Source organism: Sylvia atricapilla, chromosome 4, assembly GCF_009819655.1.
Source record: "Sylvia atricapilla isolate bSylAtr1 chromosome 4, bSylAtr1.pri, whole genome shotgun sequence".
Classification (NCBI taxonomy): domain Eukaryota; kingdom Metazoa; phylum Chordata; class Aves; order Passeriformes; family Sylviidae; genus Sylvia; species Sylvia atricapilla.
This window is the reverse complement of record NC_089143.1, coordinates 61,587,281-61,606,019: the sequence shown is the minus strand read 5'-3', so window position 1 is coordinate 61,606,019 and position 18,739 is coordinate 61,587,281. Positions and strand designations below refer to the sequence as shown.

The following is an 18,739-nucleotide window of genomic DNA, read 5'->3' as shown; positions in this document are numbered from 1 at the left end:
TGTCTCCTACTGGCCATAGAAACATATGTAGGGATATGAAATTCACTAATAATTCAGCCTGGCTGGTTGACTTCTCAGTGTGCACAGTGAACCCTAGACTTTTAAATTACTTACTAGTTATTTCCAGTTTAGCTCTTGTTGTATTGAATTACAAAGCACCTTCACTGGGTAGGGAAGGTTCTCTGTTCTGAGACTTTTCCATGGGAACTCAATTTCCTTTTTATTCTTGCCACGTGCCAAACGGTGGTGTCGTTTCTGGACCTCAGACAGGTGAAGTGCGGCACATTTCCCACCTGAACTTCATTGCCTGGCCCGACCACGACACGCCCTCCCAGCCCGATGATCTGCTCACCTTCATCTCCTACATGCGGCACGTCCACAAGTCGGGGCCCATCATCACCCACTGCAGCGCCGGCATCGGCAGGTCGGGCACCCTCATCTGTATAGATGTGGTCCTGGGGCTGATCAGCAGAGGCCTGGATGTGAGTATCCCAGGGCATCCTTCTCCTTCTCCTGCTTCTGACCTGCAGGAAATGTGTTCTGCTGCAGTCTTTTGGAGTGTGCCGTACTGTTGGCAGCACCGTGTTCATTTGTTGGTGATCCCAGATGGGGAGAGCTCTAACATCCAGTGGCTCTTGGGTTAGCTCAGAGAACCTCAGCAACCTGGTGCCACTTGAAGTATGTTGCTGGCACATGGCATGGGAAAAACAGTGTTGCCATGATGGCTTGGGCAATTGGTGGAAGGGGTACGTAAAATAACTTTTCCAGCACAGCCAGGGATTTCTTTTAGGGTGAGCCACAGGAGGGTGCTAGCTTCCTTATGTTTATGTCCTTCAGTGGCCTGGGGTAGCAAAACTGTGGTGAATTCGGAAGGAAGATGAGCTATGTCATGCTTAGCTCAGTGGAATTTCTAAGCAGCCTCTGGATGTCTAAAACTCTCTTTTCTGCACACTTAGCTTAGAGTGAGCAAGTACAGAAAGAAGATAAGAGAAGAGGGGAGTGTCTGATGTAGGGCCACATCCAGATTGCCCAGAGACAGCACACGTTGGTTACCTACCAGGCAAACGCAGGCTGTATTCAATGATTTGTTTCCCTGCTAATGTACCTAGTTCTATTCCCTGGTTTCATGCTGGGGATGTTTCTTGGTTCTGCAAGTCTGGATTTTTTGAATGCTTAACTTGCTGTTTGTTTTGGTAGTTCGACATCTCGGACCTGGTTCGCACGATGCGTCTGCAGAGACACGGGATGGTTCAGACAGAGGTGAGTCTGGATTCCCCAGGCGTGCACTGGGCCACCTGAAGTGCCAGAGAACTTCACGATGCACACAGCAGTTGTCTTTGTGCACTGCAATGTGACGTTTGTGTCACAAGATGAAATCAGATGAGTAGCGGGATGTATTTAACATTTACTGACACAAGCCTTTTTTAACATGCTGTATTGTTTTGAACTGTGTTTAAAAAAAATGTGAAAAGTCATAAAATTGTCAAAAGTACATCTTCAAAAGTACATGTTTATAGAGGAAGTCAGCTAAGCTTTTTTGACTTAAAATTGTATTATAAACTGAAGAGAAGGCCTAAGTGTAGCTGCTGTGAATCACTGATACTATCAGAGATGTCCTGAGATCTCCTTTGGGAAGATGTTCAGCTAGAAGTTCAATCTTTTAGGAATAATCTGGAGCTAGAGCTAATTAACTTTAGAGATGGTCACCACAAGGACTTGTTAAAATCTGCACTCTTTCCTTGAATGGGAAGGAATTGTTAAAAATGGTTTTAAAAGCCCTGAAATCAAACCACTAAACTATCAGCCCCATGCCCACCTCACACCCCAAAACATGTATCAGCCCCTACACCTCTATCACTGAGATTAAGGTAAGAAGTTTCACTGTCCTCTGAGCTCTCTATTAGTTGGCATTGATGCAAGTCCTTGAAATTCACTTGCTGTCTTCATTTCTACTTACGTAAAGTGCCTAATCTCCTTTAGGTGGTTTTGGTGTGAAAGGAGGATAAATGTCCCAAATGAAATATATCTTTAGTGGAAGAGTCATGTCTGTATTTGCTTTAAGATGAGGTTGTGTGTTTTTCCACTGTGGCCTTTTTTGGGGGGGATTTTTTGTTGTTTGGGGTATTTTGGGTTTTTTGGGATTTGGCAGTGGTGGTGTTTTTTATTATTTAATAGTTCAATTAGTATTGGAAGTGCTGTGCAACTGTGAAGTGCAAGTGAGAGCACTTATGTGGTGCAGGCATTTTTCACATGTTCTGTAATTTCTTTTTCCTTGCAGGATCAGTACATTTTCTGCTATGAAGTTGTCCTTTATGTCCTGAACTATCTCCAGCACGAAGAGCAACAGAGAGACAAATGAAATACTGAAGCAGAAGTGCATTTAAAATAAGAAAGCCAGGAGGTTGAGACACTCTGGAGCATTTTATTTGTCCTGCCAATAGTTTTCTAATCCCTTTCTTCAGTTGCTGTCCAATATCTTTTCTATAAAGTCTCTCCATCATTCCAGATAAGGTCTATATTTCTAAGGGAAAAGGATAGCTCAGACAATACCACTATAATCTTCAGCTCCATGGATGCACATGTGAGAGTTTTGTATAACAATATTTAATAAAGCTGCATTTTTTTTGCAGCTTCCTTAATATGTCATAAAATACTGAAAGAAAAATATTTTAATTTAAAAAGAAAAGCGAAGAAGAAGAAAAATTAATCTATACTACTTCCTGCAGTTCTGCGACTGTTTTGGGGTATTTGTTTCTTACAGGGTGGGGAAGTGGGAGGGATGAAGCAGTATTTTTATCTTGGCAAACTTTATTACAAAGACTAGTAAAATGCCTCTTTTGAAAGCTTGTTCATGGCACAGAATTTTTGCCCTTCTAGTACAATTACAGCTATTTTTTAGAGGGTATCTTGAAATCAGCATTTAAGCTTTAAGAGATGCCTGTTAGCATAAGGGTAGTCGTGAATGTTAACTGTATCACAGTTAATAATTTTTACTTCATAGAATTTCATGTACATATTTATATACTTTTACACACACAAAAAATGAAAAGCTGAATTATTGGGTGTCTAACCTTATAATTGATTAGGCATCTCTACTCTGTAAATAAAAATACACCTAATGTACACTGATCACAGTGGGTCTGGGTATTTTTGTGTCCTTGTGACTGATTTTGCTTGGCCTGCCGTGGCATCATTCCTTGTGGTTGCTGCCTTTAAGACGTAAGGGCTGTGCACATTTGCAGTTTTCAGTGTCCTTATGTTCCTCAGTACCTGATTGAAAAATCTGGCAGAACCCTGAGCTCCTTTCTGGAGAGTTTCCCCACTATGGTGAAAGGAAGAGTTCATTTTCCCTCCTTCCTTGTTTTTCAGCACAGCTGGGCATTGAGATTATATCACTTTTTGAGGGGGTGTGTTTGCACTGCCACTGCAGTGATCTGACAACAAGGTAACCTACTCTGCTGATGGCAACCAGGTTTGGGGCTGGAGGCAAGAGAGCACATTCCAAGAAGCTCAGTGGTTTAGTGATACTGATCACAAAACTATTCTGATACAAAATTTTCATTTTAAGCTCTGTGGGAGCCCTTGATAGTGAATAAATGGGATCAGCCAACACATCAGCCTCCAGTGGTCATTGAAGGGCTTGGGCAATATTCCTGCCCCAGCAATCCTTGCCAGAACTGAGGCTTTTGGCTTGTGCCGTCAGGAAGGGTTTAAGAGTGCTAATTTAACAGCATTCTGTATTGAAGTGGTGGAAAGAAGTTAGAGGCTGGTTATCATTCAAGGTTTTGACGCTTCAAAATAGTAGCCCACAGTGTTCCAGTGTCCCAAAACTGAGGCAATCACTGCCTTGCAATAGCATGAGTTAAAAAAGGAAAATAGCCTTTTCCCCTTGTCAGTAACACTGTGCATTTTATTCCCTCCAGCATAACAGCAGAACTGTGCATTTTTCAGAGCAGCATAATTGAGGAAGGAAAATTAATTCTGTGTAGATAGAAGCAGAGGCATGATTAGCCATGGTGGCAGTGTACCTATATGAAGGAGCTATAAATTGAAGACAGAACATTTTCAGGATAACATTTGTGTACAGGCAAAGTAAGTAAACACAGCTAGTTAATACACTACTGCTGCTTTAACATAGATACTGAGTTCAGAGGGTTTGGGCATGTCTGGGTTTTAGAAACAAAAAAAGTGTTATGGTGACCAGACAGTAAATAAGGCAGTTAAATTCTTCTTTTAAATGTTTTCAGGTACATGCCTAACAATGTAGGAAAAGGAAGAAATGTATAGTATGCTGCATGGAGCCAAGTACAGCACAAACAGTTTGCATCAGATTACAGTTTATGGAAAACATAAATCAGTAAGAGATTCCAGATTTTGCTGCTTGTCCTCACAGATATGATGATGATGATCTGTGGTATGCTGTGTTATAACAAATTTCCTTTTAATGGTGGACACACGAAAAAGCAGAGGATAACTAACTTGACCTAACCTCCCCTTCCTCAGAAAAAGGACAAACATACACAAAAATGAAAAAAGCAGAGATATGCACAAAAACAAGAGGCACATGCACACACACAAAGCATTGAGGCTTTCCTGAGAAATCATGTATGTATGGTGAAAGACGGCATTGGCCTCTCTTGAAAGTGCTCTGAATTTCTTTGGGTTTTTGTCTCAGTGCTGAGGAATACAATGTCAAATGAAGATTGAATGCTCTGGTCTGACACTTGCTGAGGACACTGGAAGGTTGTCTGTTTTCTGGTAAGCAGGTGGAACTTCTCCTCAAATGACACCTGATGTGGTCAGTTTGGCTGAAACAGACCCCACAGCTCAAAACTCATTACAAAACAATGCATGTGCTTTTGCAGTAGCATGGCTTAAATTTGGTTGCTGTGGAAAATCTGGTTGGAAATATGCACCAATGCTCATATTTTTCTTTGAAGGATTAGATTACTTAAAATCCTTATGCCCCCTTTGGAGAAATGAGAAGTAAAATGATTAAGAAGCCTAGTTCCTTGAAAGGAAAATTGCTGTGTGCTTTCTTACTATGCTGACTATATGATCTGTGGGGGCAAAAAATCCTGAGAGGCTTTTTTTTTTTAGAACTGGGATGCCTTGCTGAGTAAGCATCCAGGCCATGCTCCAGCTGAAAGGGATTTTCCTTTATATAGGTATCTGACTTTTAGCAGGAAGTTTACCAGACTAGGGAAAAAACTGATATATAATCCATTATAGTTCTAATTAAAGAACTGGCTGTGTGTGTTAACCCAAGAGAAAGGATCCTGTTGTTTTTCCAGCCAGCATTAGCTGACAGAAGCACAAACACTTTGCCACATAAGCAGCCCTGTGCCATTAGTAGTTTATCATATCTTTGTTTTCTTTGCTGGTCTTTGCCTGCAAGAGAAGGGCAACGAAGGAGGGATTCCAGGTGCTATTTGGAAACTGTTTTGAGGGTTTGGTACTGTTGTTACTTGAATGCTTCTGAGCAGCCTCTTTCCTTACAACTGAAGTCCTTCTAAAACTACCTGTGTGGGGGAAAATCCATCATCTGGGTGGAAGTTTGAATTTGTGACATCCAGTGATGGACAAGTCAGGACATTCCTTGGGGCAAACACCAAGTGGCTTATGTCTATTGGCACAGATGAAATGGAGAATCTGTCCTTGTGCTGCCTTCTCAGTGCAGCTGATCTCAGGGGTAAACTCAGGGAAAAGTGTTACTCAGCATTTAAGCAGGTTCAAGAGGGCAGTGTAGCAAGGGCTCTGAATATTAAGAGTGTTCATTCACCAAATATTCATTCAGAGAATGACAATCTTCTGGCTGAGCAAAGTGGCAAATAAATGAATGAGCGAGACAGCAGAGAAGAAAAGGCCAACTCAACACTCGGAAAGAAAATGCTGACAAAAAGTGGCTGGTACAAATAAATGCTTTATTGGATATACTGAAAAGACAATGAAGAGCAGACTTACACATATATGATGAGATAACAGGCTCCCGTGGCATGTGGTTCTGAGTAATGTTTGCTGGAAACTGGAGCACAGCCAGTTTAAAAATCATTTAAATGATTGGTTGGACTGGAGGTAAACTAAACTTCTGGATTCCATCTTTTGGAAAACTCCTTCTGGATTTCCCATTCAATTTCAAGTGGCCTGTCCAGTGGAGTGTTGACTGATGAAGGTGTTATATTTGACAATGGTGACTCTATCACATCTTCTGGGCATTGGAGAATTTATGGAGTGGTATGTTTCACACCAGCCTCTCCCCTGAGAGAGTGAGGGTGAAAACGACCAGTTGTGTCCGAAATTTTGGCTTATACAGATCTGTTGCAGATACACATCTTGGTCCATCTAGTTCATGTCATTTGCTGATGAAATTGATAATAGTCATCATGGAAAGTCTTGTATTGCTGTGGACATGATGACTGAATTTCCACTGCTGCTTTGGGTAACCAACCAAACAAACAAAAAGGCAGAACACCACATCCTGTGGCTGACAATCAGACCTCAATTTGAACATCACTTCTTGGGCTTAACTCCTAGTGTTTTCTGTTGGCCAGCCCAGTGGGCTCTGCGAGGAACTCTTGCTTCTTAATGAGATGTTAGGAAAAGGGTGGCTGGTTTTGTTTTAATTAAATGCTGGAAAGATCTTGCTGGCTATGAGAACGTGACTTGAAGGATAAATCATTGGACTGGAAGCAGATTTAATTGCTAATTTCCCCAGGTGGGTTCTAGGAAATTAATTTCATCTTCCTTGTTGTACTGTGATGACCTCCATAGTGAAAAATTTTCTCTGGTAGAGCTCTGTAACTTCAGTACAGTAGCCAGATTCCAAACAAATTATTGTCTCTAAACAAGTTAACTTGGTCACAGATGTAGGCTGGTATTCAGTAACAAGGAGCTTTGTATGGTCTGTTTTGCCTTCTCAGCTCTCTTTCAAGTCAGTTGGATATTTCTGCACTGTCCTCAACAAAGATACACTGGAATATCTCATTAAAACCCCCTCAAGTTGCTATTCTTTCCTTGAAGTCTTATCAGAGGTGGAACAAAGTTTCGGTAAAGGAACTTGATTTTGGTTCCACCTCTAACATTGTTGATTTTCAGGCCAAGCCCACTGAAACTGGAGTGTGCTGAGCATTTGGTGTGTAACAACTCTCTGTCTCCTTGAGGTGGGTAAGCCAAATTTTATGTGCTGAGCAAGCCTGCAGTAGCCTTTTGGAAGCTGGACAGGGTTAGAGGATAAAGCAAGAGAGTTCTTGGCTATGCACTATAGAATGGGGTCACTTTCTCCACAGCTCCTTTGGCACTTGTCAAGGAAATTAATTTTCTGTTGTCAGACATTTGTGGGCTTAAAAATACCCTGGCCTTGATTTGTAACGTGCTGGGGAGTGCAGCAGATATTTCCCTGCATTTTCTTGTATCTCCTTTGTGTAGCCTACTGCTGGATAGAGAAGGAAGACATCCCATAGGGCATGGCCCCCACAGTTGTGGGTTTCCTGTGTTCAAACATGTCTTTAGATTCTGCAGTGTTCAGTACAGTCCTAGTATCTGACAAGGCTTTTTTTAAAGTCAGATCTTCTAACAAGGAATAATAATGCCTCAAAGAACAGTGACCTCTGACCTGGTAATTAAAATAACTGGTCTGGGTCATCTTGATGCATCCAGGAGAAAAATGTTCATTTACACGAAATGAAATGATAAAGTAAGTTCAAGTCCATTTATCCCCTCAATGTCTTTAACAGATGCTGAATGCTCTGAAGCAGAGGTGACACTGCCTGACTCCTCCTAAAGCTGGTTTTTGGTATAATGACACAAAGCCAGCATTCCTAGTTCTGCTATGAAAAGATTATCCTGCCGATGCTACAGATAACAGGAGAGTGAGTGGTTATCATGAAGTATCTCCTCAGTGGTAGTGTTCCTAGAGCACTGCCAGTCTTCCCATCGGCACAATCTGCTCATGTTACCCAGTCTCATAATGGAAATAATTCCCTGAAGCACAGCTACCTGCTTTGCTTTTCTCCGGGAATCATAAAGCACTAGCAAACAAGGTTAGATTTAGGCAGGAGTTATGTGACCCCTGCAAGGTTTTCCATTCATATGATAATTGTTCTGCATTCATCCTCTTTCTGTAACCTGCTTTTTCATGCACAGCTGCATTTTTTCCCCAGCAGAGCTTAAATTTTTTTTTTTGTTTGTTTCAAATCCCTGAATCACTGTAAGCATTCAGCAATTCTGTCTGCTGTGATAAGTCCTTACCATGACTGCTTTGTGCTCCCAGCAGCTCAGGCTATTTGTCTTGGGCCTTTTGGTCCTGGAACTTTGGATATAAACTCCTTGTCTAGTGATGTGTAGCCCTGCCATGCTGATGGTTGCTTACAAGTCAGCATTTTCTCAGCACAGGATTCAACAGGAACATTTGCCTAAGTGCGATTTGTGTGTCCAGCCACATGGCTGTACTGCTAGGGGGAGTTGCCTTATTTACCTCAAGAACACTTACCTTCTCCATCCCCAAATCACTTTATCGTTTTCGTTTCTCTTTTTATTACTCGCTTGTGAGAGAGACATTATTTACATGTCTCTTGGGTGACCAGAGACATGTAAATATTTATTTACATGCCTCTTGGGTGACTCGATGGTTTATAGCACATAGGGATAATGCAGATTTCAGAACTTGCTTTCTGAAATTGGGGATGGTATCAGAGACTCCTAGTGATACAATAACCTTCTTTTGCACGCCAAGGTTATGGAACTGGGCAGAAAACAAGTGCAACCAAGGGAAACATATAGGTACCTTATCATTCAAGACCTGCTGGCTTTCCTTGCACGATTTATTGTGCAGTCTGACTGTGTCATGTTGTCCAGTTGTCTCGTTTACTTAAGTTTTTGAGATTTGCCAGTGTTCTTGGCCCTAGGTGCGAACACAAATCAGCACCTGACATAAGAAATGTTTCACATTATATATGTGGAGAGGTAGATGATGTTACATTCTAGTTAGTTCTTGTAAAAATTCACCTTCGAGCCTAAAGGAGCTCAGCATAGCTGAAAGAAGTGAATAGAAAGAGGTGAGTTCCACTAAGGGCATTTCAAAATGTTCCCCTTCTTCTAGAACATAAAGTTGCCTTGCTCACTGTGTATGAATCAGCTTATCCAGGAGAGGAATCCAAAAGGGAATTGTGCCAAGCAATCATTATTCTAACAAAGTCCTTATGAAGGGTCTAGTCAAAGCGAAATGTTTATTTAGAAACATCTTCTTTCTAGCTCTTACCTTGGTCTTTCAAGCAGCTTCTGTGACCTTACACTTGTCCTTGTTGAACTCGATAGGGTTCATGTTAGCCCAAGTAACCCATACTACCCACTCTTCCAGCCTGTCCAGGTCTTCCTGCAGGGTGAGTCTCCCTTCTGAAGTGCCTGTTTCCCCACTTGGCAAACCTCATCTGGGTGCACTTGGTCCCACCATCCAGATCACTTGTGAGGATATTAAGCAGTGTTGGGCCCAGTATCGATCACTTGTGAGGATATTAAGCAGTGTTGGGCCCTATATCGATCCCTGTTGGGCCCCACTGGTGACAGGTCACCAGCCTGAAGAGGAGCTGTTTACCAGCACCTCCCGGGTGCTGCCTGCCAGCCAGTTCCCCACCCACTGCACAGAGCACTTGTCTACACCATGATGTGTCTGTTTGTCCAGGAGGAGGCTGTGGGAAACCAGAGGGAAATCCCTGCAGAAATTCAGGAGAACACTGTCCGCCTCCTGCCCCACTTGGACTGAGCAGTTCCTTTGCCACAGAAGGTGATCAGCTCTGTCAAGCACAATTTGCCCTTGGCGAATCCATCCTCGGTGTTTCCAATCCCCTGCTTAATTTTACTTGTGATATCCCCTGGGAGGATTTCTTCAGTAACTCTCTCGGGAATTGAAGCATAACTTGGTTGCAAAAGCATTTGTAACTTGGAGAAATACATCAGGTTAATAATGCCCATGCAGCTGCAAATCCGTGGGGCATCAGTGTGGTTGAAAACCTGACCCTGTCAAAGGCATTTGCCAAACTTGCATATTGTTTAGTGAAATCTATAGATTTTCCTGCTGGCTGCTCACATGCTTTCTAGCTGTGTTAAGGTGAGTTGGCAGCAGAGCAGGCTTCCCCCACGCCCTGTTCAGTCACATGTGTGCATGCGTCTCCATCTGCCCGTGTATGGGCACCTCACAATGCATTTCCTCATGCTTTGGCTGAGGAAACTCCTCCTTCTCTGGTTTGCAGGATGGTTGTCTGATGGTCTCTCACCTGGTGTTAAAGCCATGACCTAGAGGTCAGCTGCTTCATCTAATCATCAAAGCACCTGGGCTCCTGTTTCATATCAGTAGCCCTAAGTGGGTTGGTTCAGGACACTTCACATAAAGCTCCTGTAGCCTGGACCCCTGCCAGAAGTTATTTTGCTCCCTCAGGAGCATGACATGCTGCAAATGAATGTCACAGATTGAAATGCAAACACCTTTTGTCCTATTTCTTCTTGTTGGAGACTTGGCTTCTGCTGAGGTGATCTTGCACTTAATTAATCAAGGCTTCTTTAACATGTTTCCAGGCAGGATTTGGTTCTTCCAAAGTCTTTGTAGAACAGGGCTGCACAGCACACCCGTGGGCCAGGCCAGGCCTCATGACAATGATTTTGATGCAATCAGTTCTGCTTTTCTGTGAACCAAAGCCAAGTTTGGGGCAGACAAGATGGTGAGATATAGGTGGTGGACGTTGTGAGTGAACAGCATTGAAGGAGTGAGTTCACCCCCTTTGCATGGACCAAAGCAAGGGGAGGAGTGTTTTTTATATTTATTGTGATAAGCCAGAATGGTGCCAGCTGTGTAGTGACTGAAACTTAGCTGTGTCTGAGGACTTTTCTTGTTGGAACTGGCCTGACAGTGACATGAGGAGCTTAATTGCTTCAAGATCCTTCCCCTTCTCTTTCCTCCTTGCCTCCTGAACACTGCTGCTTTGAATTTTTATCCAGTGCTACCTTTTAATCTATAGCTGTGTTTTTAATGTTTATTTTTTTTTGTCTTCCCCCCTTTTCATAAATGTTGACATTCATCAGGGGCCTGTTTGGTTTCTTAAAGGGAGGGCCCTAACAGCACATTTATTCTTAAAGTTGAACAAAATATCCTGGAGCCAGTAGCCTCCTTTGTCATGCTCTTGGCCAAGCTTGAAGTTCTCTTTAGGAAATGCAGCATCATCGCTGGAAGATGGGAAAAACTGATCTTTTGGTTCTCCCTTTCTTAGCTACATATGATCCACATGCTTGGCTTGACTGTTTAGGAACACTGGCAGTGACTGCCCGTTGGACATTCCAGGCTCTGTGCACAGCATGTGCCTGAAGATCTCGAGCCAGTGTCTCTCATGCAGTTGCAGCTGAGTTCCCTGTGAGGAATGCTGAAGAGCTCAGCAGAGATGCTGGCTTTGGCAGCTGCTGGTCCCTTGAAAATCCTGCCATGAGAGCCAACATCACGTGGCAGCTCCCGCTGCCTTGCAGCTCCAGACAGGAGAATACTAAATATATTTTGTTTCTTGACAGTTACAGCAAAATACTGCAAACATTAATTATGATCTACTAATGAGTGTGTGCAGCTCTAAAAGGTCTCTCTGAAACCAAAGTAAGTGTGTTTACAGGAGAATTCCCAGCATTTACAAGCTTTTCCTGAACTCAGCTTCTTGAACTGTGTTTGATGCAGAGATTGTGCCTCAGCCTATCAGTATTGGGAATTGTGTGTGGAAAAAGCTGTCAACCTAGTATACATCAAAAATTCAAATTATTTTCTGCCTCGGGTAGGCAATCTGTTCTTTAGGTTCCTAAATCTAACCTTCCTGTTCTGTAGTATTTCACTGAACATAATCATAACTGAATGATGATTTAGACTGCTAGGGAGGATCTAGGGATTCACACAACTGTGAAAATTTCTGTGGGAGTGTTGGGGTATTTTGCATTTTAATTTTGCAGTACAAAATTGTTTTGGAGAGTTAATTTAAAATGAAGATTTTAGACGTAACACACACAAACCTAAATGCAGAGTGTGCTCCCACAGACACACATCGAAGGAGGAAATAGATGTTTAGATTTTGTTTTTTGTTCGCTGTACCAGTTACTGGAATGACTTGCTGCTTTGGAAACTGATGATTTTTCATGTTTGCTTGCTTGACTTTCCCTTTTTCCCACTGTTGACTGCAAGGAAGCATGTTTTGGTTGGCCTTTTTGACTCGTGAAGCAAAGCTGGGGTGGCATCTATCGTGTACAGTGTGCTGCTCTTTTGTAAAAGAGAGGTTGAGTATCTCCTTTTCTCTTCTAGAGAAGCTGACCCAAACTGAGCTTTCATAATGGATTTTACAGACATGCAGAACAGTGGCAATAACTAGGAATTTGTTGAAATCTTGGCGTCCCAGGTGCTGTGACAAATGTCAAGATGGTGTAAACAATATATATAATCCCATCCTCAATGCAAGAATCATAGCCACTGAGTGGAAGGAGTTTTAAATCTAACATGCTGTCTTTTACCAAACAATTGATGCCTTTTGTGACTGAATCTTGAGAAATGATCTGTGCTGGATGCTGGGTCTCAGTGGGACCCTCATGCAGACATAGTTCTTAGGGTACAGTGTTTGCAGGAACAGTTCTTCGCAAGTTTGGACAATAAGGGTTTTACACACATGACTTACAAAATTTATTATTCTGTCCCTGCTCAACCCCCCCAATTTTTATGCAGTTTCTATTTTTTTCTCCTTTTGATCTTTACAGCTGCCAGTGTGCTCTACCCTCGTACCACCTGCTATCACTCTCCAAAGAACATCTAACTTTTTTTTTTTTTTTTTTTTTAATACATCTGCGAGGAATGAACCTTAACTTGTGAAAGTTTATAGGCTTTATGGAAGATTTTAAGGCATTCTGAGTGATAAGTGAGTAATGCCAAGTAAGATGATGGAAATTGCTCCTGTTGGCTGCCAAAAGCCAGTAGGGTGTAGCCTCTAGTACAGTCTGGTGCCTGCAAGAAGGTCTTTTTAAAATCTCTTTTCTTCAATTTAGATATTGAAAGATGAAGGGTTGTTTTCCTCTCTTCCTGGGAAAATTTGATTCCTAACATCTGTAGAGCAATTACTTACATAACAGACTGTACCCAAAGTTAGTCTTCTTTGTTAAAGTCAACATATCCTTTTGGTTGTAATCTTCCCTTCCCCTTTTTCAGTATTGTACTCAGCTGTTTCTTTCCTTTGCCCTGCAGCTCCTTTAACTTCACTGTAGCTACACTGTGTGGGCTAGACCCAGTGAAATCCAAGTGTTCTCCAGGATTTGCCTGGCGAGGATGTGCTCCTGGCACTCAGCTTTGGTTCTGGAAAATGCAAAGGTTAAGGAGGAGCGATAAAACAAGTCTACAGGCAACTGCTTTGCTGAATCAGGGTTAATAGAGCATTTTGCTGTGTCAGCCTTCTTCAGACTCATCATTTCTCACAGCTTCATTTACCTTGTTGAACTGGGTTTTGTGTGTGCTTGCCTGGATTGGTTCCTGAGTTTTGCTCACTCTCCAACTCAACTTTGGAGGCAGGAGCTTGAGGATGAGATTAACCAGCTCCTCCAAATATGTGGAACTCTTGAAACCCTGTGCATTATGGTTGTAGCCTTTGCTTTACAGCAGCAACGCACACATTTGTAGTGTGGCTGGCTCCTTGCCTGCTAGTGGGGAGAGACACAAAAGAGTCAACTCGTGTAGGGTTTGGGATTGTCAGAATACAAGTAACTCTGCAGGTGTGCAGCCTCTGGCTCTGTGTAGAGGTACAGGGAGATGCAAGGCAGAAGGGCGCTGACAGCCAGAGGGGCTTGGAGGTCAGGGATTGTTCTCCCGGGCTGGGGCAGCAGAGCCTTTATGGAGCAGGGTCCTTGCCTTCTGACCTGGTGCAGAAGCGCCCTTTGCAAATGAAAGGCCACCCACGGCTCCCTCAGGCCGGGAAACACAATATCCATTGGACCCTTTTCACCTCCAAATGTGTAGGACTCATCAGCGGCAATAAATGGCAGCGGTAAGATGGATTTCTTGTCGACAGAGCTGGGAGAACATGTTAATTAAAGGACAGCAGTGACTCTTCAAGAGTGAAGGTAAGGGGGCGTGTCTGTTTAAAAACCTGGTGCCGGGCAGTGCAATGAGGTGTTTTGAACAGCGTGGTGAGAGCAGGAAGCTGACCTATTTCTGTGTATAAACAAATACATGTTTTACTTTACAGCAAATGTATTTCAGGAAAGCTTACTGATCATGTCTTTATTGTAATGATTTTACTATTGCTTGGTATGTGTTCCTTCTTCATTGGTACTCTGTGCTTGATTAATTGTTTCACAATGCCACGAGCTTCTGGCATTTGTCCCACAAACTTAAGGAATTATCATATATTTATTAGTATAATGTCATGTTCTGTTTTTTTCTGGAGTTAAGGGATGCTGCATTCCCCTTCCTGGACCAACACTCGGTTATGGCCAGCACTGTTGTTGGTGAGCAAAGAGATACTTCCTTCTAGAGGCCTTGCTGTAGATAATTTTTGTGGCAAAAATGTACCAGTATCTGCGCCTTATCTGGAAATAATGTTGCTTCATGCTTGAAACTTCTGGGTTTGTTTTTTGGTTGTTTGGTTGGGGTTTTTTGTTTGTTTGGGGGGGTTTTGTGTGTGTGGGGGGGTGGTTGTGGGGTTTTTTGTTGGTTTGGGTTTTTTTGTTGGTGGTGGTTGTTTTTTGTTGTTTGTTTGTTTGTTTTTTGTTTTGTTGGGGGGGGGGTGGTTGGTTTTTGTTTGGGTTTTTTTGGTGGTGTTTTTAAATATCCTGGTCAACATGTTCAGATACGGGTAGATCTATAGGCAGGTGAGAAGGGGCTTAAAAGAAACATAATGTACCCACAGCCTGTGCTTTACCACTGATGCCTGAGGTTGGTAGTCGGGCCTTTTCAGGAGTCCAGAATTCAGTAACAATGGCATCCAGGATGCCTGTACACTTTTATTTGCTTTTCCATTGGATTTGCATTTCTGTGAATGTTTAAACCACAAGCTTCATCTCTGGAGAGCTCCATTCTCATGCAATGCATAGATAGATATGAATGGACCTTCAAATATTATACACAGCTTAAATACCATTTGGAATGATGATTACCTGCAGGAAACTTTTCCTGATAGGTTTTTAAGACAGAGTGCTCTGTAGTTGCACTGCTGAGCTTATGATGAGCTGAAGAGTACAAAGAGCTTATTTTATCGATTTGTTTTGTTTGCATTTTACTTAGTGGAGACATTTTCCTTCATTTTGCAATACATCTTACAAAAAGGGGGGAAAGGGGAAATTTGTATCCCTGCTCAGTGAATAGAAACAGGCGAGAAATGCTGCAGTCTGCTGATTTTGGAAACAAACGTGAAGGAGGAGTCAACAGGTGACAGGACATATTCTGACAGAAGGCTTTCTTCGGAGAAACACTGATTTGTCAGACGCACTTAAACAAATGCCTTTTGAAGAGGGGCAGTGGGAAACTGCTAGAAACTTTAGGGGAGAACAAACAAATTTTCTTTCCTGGAGAAAGCTCAGCTGTTGTGGAAAATCTAAAGAAAGTGTTTTTTTTCCATTATCTTTTGTTCTGCCTGAAATTGCTGATATGAATTTTATTTAATCTTTGTGGAGATAGCTCATACCGAGATTCCCATAAAGGTTATCTGGAATAGGAAAACAATCAAGTATAAACCATTCTCCTGGTATCTGCCGAGTACTTTGACACAAGCTATGCTTTAAACTAGAAAATAAGGAGGAACATAATGTTGTTTGCAGTGTTGGTAAAAACCTTAGCCATACACAGTTTTGGAGAAAAGTTGAAGGGATCTTGGCTAAATGTTTTTTTTGCCTGCTGAATGCTTGGTTAATTCCTAGTTGAAAGCAGTTGCAGGAGTAGTCTGTTTCTATAATTCTACCAATAAACACCCAGAGCAAAGGACAGGTATTGCTGCTTTCCAAATGCGTCTGCAAACCGTGGCCAGGAGCAGATCCCAGCAGAAATTGCATAACCAGCTTCATCCACGCACAGCAAACCCTTTCCCCAAGGTTCCTCAGCCTGCAATTCCAACTCTGGCTCTTGCAGCGCACCCGGGACCTCCTTTGCTGCATCTGTGCGGACACCTGGGATGCGTGTCCGCAGCCGGGCTGTGCCTTCCTGCCGAGGACTGAGAAACTTCCGAAATTTTGAAATATTTGAGCCGCTTTATTCTGGTTTTCTGAAAGCAAAAACCTCACATAAAAATAATAATAAAAAATGATAATAAAAAATGATAATAAAAAAAAAGGGGGGGGGGTGGAGAGAAGAAAAGAAAAAAGGAACGAAACTAAGCAGTGCATAAGTGAGGCAGGGGCCGGCTGGCAGAGCAGCCCCGGCCCCCTGGGCTCGGCTGGGCGCGGGCAGCCCCTCGGGCCGGGCACAGCGCCTCAGGCCGGGCACAGCCCCTCAGGCCGGGCCGGGCACAGCCCCTCGGGCCGGGCACAGCGCCTCAGCCCGGGCACAGCGCCTCAGGCCGGGCCGGGCACAGCCCCTCGGGCCGGGCACAGCCCCTCAGGCCGGGCCGGGCACAGCGCCTCAGGCCGGGCCGGGCACAGCGCCTCAGGCCGGGCCGGGCACAGCGCCTCAGGCAGGGCACAGCGCCTCAGGCCGGGCCGGGCACAGCGCCTCAGGCAGGGCACAGCGCCTCAGGCCGGGCCGGGCACAGCCCCTCAGGCCGGGCACAGCCCCTCGGGCCGGGCACAGCCCCTCAGGCCGGGCACAGCGCCTCAGGCAGGGCACAGCGCCTCAGGCCGGGCCGGGCACAGCCCCTCAGGCCGGGCACAGCCCCTCGGGCCGGGCACAGCGCCTCAGGCCGGGCACAGCCCCTCGGGCCGGGCACAGCCCCTCGGGCCGGGCACAGCGCCTCGGGCCGGGCACAGCGCCTCGGGCCGGGCACAGCCCCTCGGGCCGGGCACAGCGCCTCAGGCCGAGCCGGGCACAGCGCCTCAGGCCGAGCCGGGCACAGCCCCTCAGGCCGGGCACAGCCCCTCAGGCCGGGCACAGCCCCTCAGGCCGGGCACAGCCCCTCAGGCCGGGCACAGCCCCTCGGGCCGGGCACAGCGCCTCAGGCCGGGCACAGCGCCTCAGGCAGGGCACAGCGCCTCAGGCCAGGCACAGCGCCTCAGGCCGGGCCGGGCACAGCCCCTCGGGCCGGGCACAGCCCCTCGGGCCGGGCACAGCCCCTCAGGCCGGGCACAGCGCTCCCGCCGCCCGCCCGGGCCGCGGCCGGGCCGTACCACGAGCGCTCGGCCGGGCAGGGGGAGGCGGCCGCGGGGCGGGAGCGGGGCCCGCGCTGCCGCAGCTCCCGCCGCCCCGGGCACCGCGGGGACACCGAGCGGGGCCGTGGCCCCGGCGGACGGCGGCAGCCCGCCTCTCGGGCTGAGGGCCGGAGCGGGGCCGTCCGCCGCGGCCGGGCGGGCCCCCCTCCCTGCCGGCGGCCGGGGGAGGGCCGGGCGCCCGGATGTCGATCAAAATGAGCGAGCCCCAGCCCTGCGCCGGCCGCCCGGGCGGGGGGAGCCGCGGCGCGGCGGCACCGGCGGGGAGGCGGCCGGCACATGGGACGGCGGGCTTTAAGCGAGGGGTAGAGCCTGGAGAGCTGCGGACGGAGCTCATGGATAGAGGACGCTTGGCAGGATAACCCCGCGATGGCTGCCCAGTCGAGGTACGGCACTAAATAACTTTGGTCGCGCCCGGTGCATCTCACTGCGAGCTGGGTTTGTGATGCCCTGGCTCCTGCTCAGGCTCAGTGGGCTGCGGGGTTTTACCCCGAGCCCCGGCTAGGTTTTGTCCCTGTGTTTTGTTCGCCGAAGTGCCCGCTCCCTCTTCCCAGCGTAAACTTTCTTCCAGCAGGAAAAACAGGGTCTTAATTGCTCCCCGTCAAATCTCTCCCAGTCCAACAAGTTAAAAGCTCCCTGAAACTAATTTCCTTTTCCCCCGGTAGACTTGTCTGTTGGAAAGCTTTTTGAAATTGGTTCTGTTCTCCCCTCCAGAGCTGTCTCGCGTCTGTGTGTTTCTGTCCGGCGGTGAGCAGTTTCTGTCAGTGCTCACACAGTGTTGGGGAGCCGAGCCATGGTGGGAGGGCGAGCAGGTTACTCTGCTGGATGGCTACGGGCACAGAAAATGGTTACAACAGAGAGGAGTACGGAAACGAGTTACTTAGTTGCTGTCAGGGAGAAAAATTCGAGCGAAAACACGGATCTTGGCTAAATACTTTTTAGCTGCGGTTTTAGAGAAGCAGCGTTTTGCCTGCTCTCGAGGGAGTTGGGGGAGTGTCCTGCCTAAAGTAAATTTCACACTCAGCATGGGGGAGGCAGCTTTTCTTAAGCAGTAGTACTTGATGGAGCAGCGCTATTTAAAGTACCTGTTAAATGCCTTTTAGAGTTTACGATGCCATAATGGGCATTTCAGAAATGGCAAAAAGAAAAATTCCTTTTTGTTCTTTAGTCCCACACCGAACAGTCATGCTGCTCCCCTTTGCTGCAGGCAGGAGAAAGAAAATTAAAATGGTGGTATATCCTACATATAAGTTTGGCACTCACGGTGGATTTTCAGAGTGGTGCTTTTCTGCAGGTTTGAAGCCAAGAGCTGGCTTTAAATTACAAACTGGAGAAGGACAGAGCCCTGAGGTTTGGGGAGGAAGCAGGGGAAGATTGCTTGGTTAACAGCTGAGCT

General features: G+C 45.6%; 2 protein-coding genes across 6 annotated transcripts in view; both read left to right on the top strand.

Moving 5' to 3' along the window:
- Window positions 1-3,129, top strand: part of PTPN13 (protein tyrosine phosphatase non-receptor type 13) — a 112,916-nt gene extending 109,787 nt beyond the window's left edge. For all 3 annotated transcript variants that reach the window (XM_066318108.1, XM_066318109.1, XM_066318107.1), the window contains exons 46-48: window positions 267-482; window positions 1,198-1,260; window positions 2,279-3,129. In XM_066318108.1, coding sequence (XP_066174205.1) covers window positions 267-482; window positions 1,198-1,260; window positions 2,279-2,359 — 360 coding nt within the window. In that variant the 3' untranslated portion in view covers window positions 2,360-3,129. The remainder of the gene's footprint in view (window positions 1-266; window positions 483-1,197; window positions 1,261-2,278) is intronic.
- A 14,397-nt stretch (window positions 3,130-17,526) lies between these two features.
- Window positions 17,527-18,739, top strand: part of AFF1 (ALF transcription elongation factor 1) — a 67,475-nt gene continuing 66,262 nt past the window's right edge. For 2 of the 3 annotated variants that reach the window (XM_066318106.1, XM_066318105.1), the window contains exon 1: window positions 17,529-17,729. In XM_066318106.1, coding sequence (XP_066174203.1) covers window positions 17,713-17,729 — 17 coding nt within the window. In that variant the 5' untranslated portion in view covers window positions 17,529-17,712. Of the gene's footprint in view, window positions 17,730-18,739 lie in introns of all 3 variants that reach the window. The other variant, XM_066318104.1, reaches the window with a different exon arrangement.